The 9,301-nt window shown below is 37.0% G+C and overlaps 1 protein-coding gene across 7 annotated transcripts; it reads right to left on the bottom strand.

The window, feature by feature from the left end:
• Window positions 1–3,252: 3,252 nt before the first annotated feature.
• LOC147273211 (26S proteasome non-ATPase regulatory subunit 4 homolog) lies at window positions 3,253–9,301 on the bottom strand. Of its 7 annotated transcripts, none has more exons than XM_086227501.1 (12): window positions 9,006–9,301; window positions 8,842–8,898; window positions 8,361–8,475; window positions 8,066–8,275; window positions 7,401–7,719; window positions 7,121–7,244; window positions 6,226–6,329; window positions 6,048–6,116; window positions 5,801–5,878; window positions 4,074–5,696; window positions 3,865–3,979; window positions 3,253–3,780 (listed from the first exon to the last, which is right to left on the bottom strand). In XM_086227501.1, the coding sequence occupies exons 3-9, from the start codon at window positions 8,465–8,467 to the stop codon at window positions 5,834–5,836; spliced, it is 978 nt and encodes a 325-aa protein (XP_086083627.1). In that variant the 5' UTR covers window positions 8,468–8,475; window positions 8,842–8,898; window positions 9,006–9,301; the 3' UTR covers window positions 3,253–3,780; window positions 3,865–3,979; window positions 4,074–5,696; window positions 5,801–5,833. The 7 variants fall into 7 exon arrangements, with proteins under 7 accessions (XP_086083627.1, XP_086083628.1, XP_086083631.1 ...); XM_086227502.1 differs by having other exon boundaries at window positions 3,865–3,902; XM_086227505.1 differs by having other exon boundaries at window positions 3,253–3,774; window positions 3,865–3,902.

Here is a 9,301-nt window from a genome sequence, read left to right as displayed (position 1 = left end):
CTTCACTGCACAACACCGCTACAAGTAGGGTTGGGATAGGTTAGTTTTTACTCGACAACCGACCCAAAACCAACTCGGAATTGAGAGTCGGTTGCAACCGACAACCGACCCACATAAGTAACCGACAATCGACCCATAGAAGTTAGTTCGGTTGTTCTCAACCGACCCACAACCATCGGTTTGGTTTTCAGTTTTGGAAATTGGCGATAGTCGGTTACCCGAATCGACCCAAACAACCGACCTTATGGAATTAAAGCTTGGCCTGTGGTAGCTTGGGCTGTGTGTGTGAGTGGAAAAAAATAACCCAGGCCCAAACCCAACTCCCAAGCCTCTTTCTCCCAGTTGACCATCGAATCACTCTCTCAATCTCAACCACTTCAATTTCCTCTAGGCTCTAAGGCTATCTCATCTCATCTGCTCTAATCACTCATCTTCTGCATCACCGGCGACGAAGCTTGCATCGGTGACCAAGATTGCACCATCTTCTCTCTCATTTGCCTAGTTGCCCTAAATCCCAAATTTGCTAATCATAACTCATGTAAGTCCATCTTAATTGGTTGGGAGCTTCTATAATGACTGCAGGCATAGAATGCCTGCACCAAAAAAAAAAAAAAAAAAAAATAGAGAACCTGCTGAACTGGTAAACAAGTTTTACCATTTTTTTGATGCATCCCTCAAGATAATGGTAACTCTTGATCAAGATGTGGTAACTTACCATATTCTTGATCCAAGTTACCATTTTCTTGAACCAAACATCAAGAAAATGGTAACCAAAACCTTGCCTCAAACCAAGTTACCACTTTTTTGATCGTTCGATCAAGAAAATGGTAACTTGGTTCAAGAATGTGGTAACCAAGCCCAATCATGACCAAAATTACCATTTTTTTGATTTTTTTCCTCAAGAAATGGTTAATTGTTCTCAAGAAATGGTAAGTTACCATTTTCTTGATCAAAGTTACCATATTCTTGAACCAAACATCAAGAAAATGGTAACAAATTAGTGAGGCAAAAAACGTTACCACTTTCTTGATCGTTCGATCAAGAAAATGGTAACTTGGTTCAAGAATATGGTAACCAAGCCCAATCTTGACCAAAGTTACCATTTTCTTGATTTTTTTCCTCAAGAAATGGTAACTTTTTCTCAAGAAATGGTAAGTTACCATTTTCTTGATCCAAGTTACCATTTTCTTGAACCAATCCTCAAGAAATGGTAACCAAATCAGTGGGGCAAAAAACGTTACCACTTTCTTGATCATTCGATCAAGAAAATGGTAACTTGGTTCAAGAATGTGGTAACGAAGCCCAATCTTGACCAAATTTACCACTTTCTTGATTTTTTTCCTCAAAAAATGGTAACTTTTTCTCAAGAAATGGTAAGTTACCATTTTCTTGATTCAAGTTACCATTTTCTTGAACCAATCCTCAAGAAAATGGTAACCAAATAAGCCAAGCAAAAAACGTTACCACTTTCTTGATCGTTCGATCAAGAAAATGGTAACTTGGTTCAAGAATGTGGTAACGAAGCCCAATCTTGACCAAAGTTACCACTTTCTTGATTTTTTTCCTCAAAAAATGGTAACTTTTTCTCAAGAAATGGTAAGTTACCATTTTCTTGATTCAAGTTACCATTTTCTTGAACCAATCCTCAAGAAAATGGTAACCAAATCAGCCAAGCAAAAAACGTTACCACTTTCTTGATCGTTCGATCAAGAAAATGGTAACTTGGTTCAAGAATGTGGTAACCAATCCCAACCTTGAACAAAGTTACCATTTTCTTGATTTTTTTTCTCAAGAAATGGTAATTTTTTCTCAAGAAATGGTAAGTTACCATTTTCTTGGTCCAAGTTACCATTTTCTTGAACCAATCCTCAAGAAAATGGTAACCAAATCAGCCAAGAAAAAATCGTTACCACTTTCTTGATTGTTCGATCAAGAAAATGGTAACTTTGATCAAGAAAGTGGTAACCAAGCCCAACCTTCACCAAAGTTACCATTTTCTTGATTTTTTTTCTCAAGAAATGGTAACTTTTTCTCAAGAAATGGTAAGTTACCATTTTCTTGATCCAAGTTACCATTTTCTTGAACCAAACATCAAGAAAATGGTAACCAAATCAGTGGGGCAAAAAATGTTACCATTTTGTTGATCCAAGTTACCATTTTCTTGAACTAAACATCAAGAGAATGGTAACTTCATCACTGGGCCAAAAATCGTTTCGCACTGCAACTGTGTATAGACGAAAGGGCAATTGCATTCGCAGACTACTAAATACAAGCTCCTGTTTGACAATCAGGTTTTGACATGCAATCCAAAATTCTGAACAAAATTGCTTCTATAGTTATATACCAAATTACCAACTATGAAATATAGGGTATTGGGTATAGGGTATTGGGTAAGTTATAGGATTTAAAATTTTAAAAAAACACAATAGGATTTAGGATATATAATATAGGGTTTAAGTTTAAGTTTCTAATTTAACCAAAACCCAAACCACTCATATTTATACATTTAGACAGTAACTGTGGTTCCTACTAATATATTTTGGCGGAAGCCTTTTAGCTCATTTCTCTTACAATTTGATTCCCTACATGTACTTAACTTTTTCGTGGAGATGTGAGTTTGTCTAGTTTCATAAAGACTATAAATTTAATTGATCCCCTTGTAATAGTTTTGACTTAATAAACAAGCAATGTTAGAATCAAGCATTTACATGTTGCTGAATATCACTGGGCCAAAAAAAGGTTTCGCACTGCAACTGTGTATACACGAAAGCGCAATTGCATTCTCAGAGTGCTAAATACGAGCTCCTGTTTGACAATCAGGTTTTGACATGCAATTAAAAATTACACAGTTTGACTAGTCTGGAAACGCGCCAGAGGCAGCATCTGTTGAAGAATCTGCCTCCTTCTTGGACACATGGAACTCTGCATGGGATTGAATGATAGGTCTACTGCATCCTCGTGCACAACTAGGGTTCCTATAAGGCATATTATTGCAGAGGCAAGCCCCTGCCCATGACATTATGTTTTTCAGCATCTCTTCTTAAATGAATGTATTTGTCTAGTCTAACATACCCAATTATCCTCTGCTAGTTTAAATTGGAGTGCCTGAATATTTACTAACGAACATGAACTTATTAACGTCTCAATAACTTAATTGTCATAATTTTCAGGATGCACACCGATACGTCATTTATTTACCAAACAATGCAGCCACGTATTCATATATACACAGTCACATTACTCACATCCATAAACAACAGAACGAACAAAATGCATAAAATAAAATGGCCAAGTATACACTTCATCCATAGTACTTAGATTGAGTCTTAGTACAACAATAACCAAGCAGATACCCAAGAAGCAATTCTCACAACATGAAAACTGCAAAATTAATCAAGAGTAACAGCAATCTTCCTGATTGTAGCCTGCCAAGTTTAGTGACGTCACAACCAGTTTTGCACATTATAATTACATTTGTTAATACGGGGAGTAAATTTCATCAGGATCAGGTGACCACGATGAGTCAGATGGCCACCATGGACGCTAATTGGCAAGGGTGCAGTCTGGCGATGACTCTGAATGATAGTCGTTCCCAGGTTCTTCATCCACCAAATCCAGGGGTCTGGACTGTTGAGATAAATCAGGGGCAGCTGACCCTTGTGATGAATCCGCGACATTTGACACTCCGGTATCTTTGGGTGGTTGTGATGCCGAAACATTGGTGAATCCACAGTTCTTGTACTCATCTACCCATATCCAGCCATGGCAGTCAGCCTTACCCTAATACAAAACACATGCATTATGACATTTCAATGTTTTGGTTGCACAAATGGTCGGCCAAACTTAACAAAAACGTTCACTTACATTAGTCCCTTTGCATCCCCAGGCTGGGCGTTGATTACCTTCAAAATTGGCAATATATTGCATCGAACCATTGTTGTCACAGTACAAAAACATGACTTTAATTTCTGAACTTGAGCTATTTAGACATCAATGCATTACTAGATTTATTTCCTATTACAGTGAAATTGAAAAACAACAACAAAAAATACCAAGACGTTAATTTCTCTTACCTTCACAACTTTTGACACCATCACCTTTAAACCCAGCAGGACACTTGTATTTGACCTCTCCATCATCATGTTTAGAGAAATAATAGGTTTAAAATAAATATATTTTCCAAGAGCAGAATGTTTTGTTTTTTTTTTTTTTTAAAAAAGGGAACACATAAAGATCACTTACCGTACAAGCAAAATATGCATGTCCATCTTGAGCTTCATGCCAACCACCTCCATTGTTTACCTTGCACCTCCCAGGCCCACTCGCTGGAAGCCAATGGTAATATTAATATATTGAAATACAATGTGCAACAAAAGGAAAACTTTTGCAAAGTGGAAGTATTCTAGCTATAATTTGATTAACATGAAGAAGAATATAAGAACTGAAATTTCAGTGCAGATTTCCATTGATCTGTAACCCATACATATTTATTTTTAGAACTAAGTCTGCAATATCTAGATATAAACAACTAGGATCATTAAATCTTGATCAAACCTTTTGAGCAACTTGAATGCAAAACCAGGAGCATTAAAATAATGTTGCAAATCTTCACCTTATATTTGTGATAACATGAGTCATCTGTGAGACAAAGGGTTAGAAAATACAAAGCACTAGAATCCAGGACAGTTGCATACAAGAGAATGCATGGACATGTATGGGGAAACATACCCCTCATGTGAATGACCCACCACTTGAGGTAATACTCAATCAGTCCCACAACTTGTGGTGTGGATCATTTGTTTTCTAGGATCTGAGTTTATAACCCTCACAAATATATATGCTCAATGTACGGTTTGGTCATGAATAATATGACCTGATTTTGATGCCACCCAACAAATTTCAGCTTCTTTCAAATGGAAGTACTTAGAAGTGGTGCACATTGATGAAAAGGCATCATGGTCCACCCAACAAGAGAGTAGCCTTTTTTCAAGCAATGATATAGAAAACTCTTCCCTCAGCCACATTAGGCCAAGTATATAACTCTCAGCAAGTTCGAAAAGCAAAAACAAATGAAGCCACATATGATTTTCATGCCAAGCTAAACAGCAAATATAGGTAATGCAGCCTGTTTATGTCACCCAAGAAGGTCATTCTTGGTGGCCGGATTACCTTTTAAACTTTTAAGACTTTCCCTTTCTTGATAAGGCATTGCAATACCACTACATGATTTTCATTTGTTTTTTTTTTTTTTACTGCACTAGGAAATTTTCATTAGCTGTGAATGTGTGATACAATGGTGCAGATTTGATTGAATGTGTGATACAATGGTGCAGATTTGATTGAATGACGCCTGAATGATTGAACAACCTATTAGGCAGACTATATCACAAGGAAAAAAGGACCAAAGGGAGGAGGGAGAAATCATTCAGAAACTTCGAGGACAATAAACATTAAATTCAAAGCATCACAAATCTATTTGTTCTTTCCTCCTTTTAATTGAATAAAACAGCCATAAATGATGCCATGAAGTTTGGCACAGTTCATGCCATTGTTTACATTCCCTGCAACATGAGGTAAAATGCAGCATATTTTGATTAACTTGTAATTTAATCTCTAAAATCCTGTTCTGCATCTGTTTTTGTATCATCCTCCCACGAAATAAAGAAGCCTTCCTCTAAAACGAACAGCTCTGTGGTCTGCAAAAGAGGAACCAGATGGTTCTAAGGAAATCAATATAGGTCAAAACAACCAAGGCATTCATTATCAAAGTTGGAATTGAATTCTTAATTTGACTCCTTACTTTGAAGATACAGAAGCAATTCTGATCACATTTTCATTTATCCTCATTTGAAGGTTCTTCTTCATCCTTTTGTTGGGACTAGAATACCAGGAAAGGAAAAACATTTAAAAGTGGGAAATATATTGTAGAAATTTGGTACTGCAAAAAGAGATACTAACACCACAGGAAAATGAGTTTTATAACAAACAAAAACAGAAGCATATCCAGTCACCCAATAAGTTTTCATGTGTAAGGTTTGTGAACACACCTCAGACTGATTCTTCAGAGATGCAAGAAGATCTTTCACTGAAGGATCATTGGGGTCAACTCCTGGAAGCTGTAAGAAAAATAAAATATCAGGTCAACAGCAACATAATTATACATGGAATACAACAGGACACGTTCAATTACATACAGGCCAAAAAAACAGGTTCAATTACGCATACAGATTCAAGGATAGATGACAGAAAAGACTGATCCTCCAACACCTTGCTCACATCTGACTGGGATGATGGCTCTCCTGTACTTTCCTGCATGGACATTTGAAGAGCTGCATGCAGCAAAGAAATAATAAGCATGCAGGAAGGAACCAGATATTATCAAATCTATCTGTCAATGTTCAGAAGCTTGGCAAATCAATTAACCAGACAAAAATTAAATATAAAGCAAAACAAAAGGCCACATTGATAGGTGTTCAGATTTTGATGTCCAACTTCAGCACATTAATAAATAGTTAACATTGATTTTACAACGATTAATAGCTTACTTTTAACTGAGAATTTTAAAAATAAAAAAAACATAAAATCATGAACAAGTTTACACATAACAAGCATACAACAATGTAAGAAAAGAGCAAAATAATGATGCAGGTTTGGGGCAGCTAAGCATCCATGGCTGTGAGTATGAATTATGTGAATCCATGACTCATAGGTATGGAATTCAGCAATCCATACCACTAGTGACAAAAGTCCAAAGTGAAATGTATGCAGCAAATGGACCAGTAATTTACATGTACATAAAAAAGAACTACTAAATGTAAACCTATGATTGGTATATTCTTCTGACGGCATTTCTTATCAAGAAAAGAAAAGAAAAAAGTATGGCTATGAAGTCCAATAGTTGTAGAGATGAACTAGATGCTGCTGAAATGAAAGGAATGTGATCTTCCAAAGTCAAACAAGGATACAAATCTCATGTTAAACTACTGTCCATGCAACAGAACAACAGAAGCATCTTGTAAATAATTTTCCACATGTAAAAAGTAATCAAATAAAAGAAGCTCAAGTTACCACCCAGTCACCTACCCCTTAATAATTAAAAAAATGGAATCAAAGAACACACCTAAAGCCAACTCCTGATCCGCACTAGTTGCCTCTGACATCTCAGCATCACCCGCTGAATTAGCAGATCCAGAGTTACTCATCGACATTGCAAGAGCCTGCTTTAGTAAGTCATTGTCATCAACCTATCACCATAACATACGCCAAGGCCAATTCAGGTTACAGGAGTTCTTTGAATGATAACAAATGATGAGAGAAAAACCAACACAATAAAGACTTCATGAACTACAAAAAGCTACATGCAAACACAAACACACATCACGATAAGAACTGACACCAACCATATCATCAGAAAGTTTCTTATCCTCGTTGAGAGATGAAGCATTAACATGTTCGGTCATGGTTGCATCCTCTGATTTGGATGACAGTTCCTCTCCTTTTTCTTGTCTAGCAGCTTCCTCAGCAGATCTTTTGGCAGCAGCTTCTTGCCTTGCCCTTTCCTCTTCCATGGAGACTCTAAGGGCAAGAGCAAGCTCAGGATCGATATTGGGATCTACACCAAAATCATAGCCCGAACCACCAATAGCAGCAGCAACTGCTGCTGCTGCTGCCCCTGCAAAGCCACTTCCTCCTTCTCCATCGCCAGTGAATACAGGTGTACTGCCAAGTAAAACGAAAAACAGGTGAAGATAAAAATGAAAGTAGAAATCCTGTTATAGTTCATATAATTTGGTAAACAATATTTTGATCGTAAAGAGGATATTTTTCAAGATTCGCCTTTATCTTTCTAATATCTATTATTCTCACTTTTATGTTCTTTCTCCGTACTAACATATTGTTTTTGATACACTTGAGTCATTTCCTACTTTCTTTATGTTCTTGACTTGTAAATGAAATGGTATGAATCTAAACCTTACATTCCAATTAGTTCCAGTGATAAATAACTTTAAATTTGGCATTATAAGCTTTTCTATAAACAGACATGGACAAACACCAAAGATGGTACCTTATAAGAACATCAGATAGAGCATTTGGACCAGGAGGGACATGTACTAAATGACTGCTGTCATTATTATTAACAGCAGAAAGAAGGGCCTCCAGCTTCTCTGGCTTCCCATCATCTTCTTCACCAAAATCAACAATATCAAGAGCAACACTGTTCTTCTTCAGTTTCTTCCCAATCATTTCCAATACCTTCTTTTCATATTTAACAGGACTGAACACACAGAACAAATTTTAGATGTCAACAACAAAAAAAGAAAAAAGGAAAGGGCAAGTAGACAGAACTTAGCATTATCTACCTTCCAGCAAAAACTATAATCCGCTGTTGCTGATTTTTGTTTTGGCGATGCTTAAGAGCCAATTGAGCTACCTGGATTGCAGCTGTTATGTTCATCTCACCCCCCATTTCAAGACCTATATTAAAGGAATTAGAGAATTGCACATAAATTAACAAGAAAAAGGAAAGTTTGATACTTTGATGGACATCAAGATGGAAAAATAAGAAGAGATAAGAAAGCACCTATTAAAATAACAAAAGCCAGCATGCAAAATAAAACCAAAGCTAAACAAAACCTTGATAAGCAGAAAATGGGAGACTCCAGTGTCGGACGAAGGTGTAGTTAATTTGAAGAAACAAACAAACCTAAGAAAACCCCTAATTTGAAGAAAAACATAAACCCCAAAAAACCCCTAATTTGAAACCTTATTTCATAAAGAAGAAACCCAAGAGGATGAGGTAGAGAGAATGCTAAAAAGCGAAAGAGAGGAGGAATAGCTTACCGAGAGAGTGAGAGACTGTCTTGGCTTCAGTTAAATTGCTGCAAGTGCCTGTTGAGCCTGCATAAATTAGTTCAAAATCCAAATATTAAATTCATGAAAGAGATAGAGAGTTTGACATATGAATAAATCTACAAAATCAAATGTAAACAAATCGAAGCCCTAACCTGGGTGAGAGAGACAGAGTCGGAGTTTTATAGTTTCTGAGAGATCGAAACTCGGTGAGAGAGAGAGTCTGAGTGAGTTTTCTGGGTTTCTAGGTTTCGAAACTCAGTGAGAGAGGGTCTGAGTTTTCTGGTATGATGGGCGATGGACGTGCTAGGATGGGTTTCTGAGTTTTCTGCGTTTTTGGTGGGAGGATGGCGAAAGGGTGGCGACAGCCAGGATTGAACGACAGTGCCAGGACGGCGAGAGAGAGTCGAGGGCGGCGAGAGAGGGTCTGGGTGAGGCTACGTTATTTATT

Source organism: Dryas octopetala, chromosome 9, assembly GCF_963921425.1.
Source record: "Dryas octopetala chromosome 9, drDryOcto1.1, whole genome shotgun sequence".
Taxonomy (NCBI): domain Eukaryota; kingdom Viridiplantae; phylum Streptophyta; class Magnoliopsida; order Rosales; family Rosaceae; genus Dryas; species Dryas octopetala.
Note: the sequence above shows the minus strand (reverse complement) of the source record. Positions and strands in the feature narration are given on the sequence as shown.

Bases quoted from the DNA above. Each gene is read 5' to 3' on its own strand.
- LOC147273211 (XM_086227504.1), bottom strand. From the start codon at position 8,467: ATGGGGGGTGAGATGAACATAACAGCTGCAATCCAGGTAGCTCAATTG. The intron at 8,276-8,360 runs GTAGATAATGCT...CTGTGTGTTCAG, and splicing joins ATTATAGTTTTTGCTGGAAG to TCCTGTTAAATATGAAAAGA. The intron at 7,245-7,400 runs GTTGGTGTCAGT...TTATGGTGATAG, and splicing joins AGAAACTTTCTGATGATATG to GTTGATGACAATGACTTACT.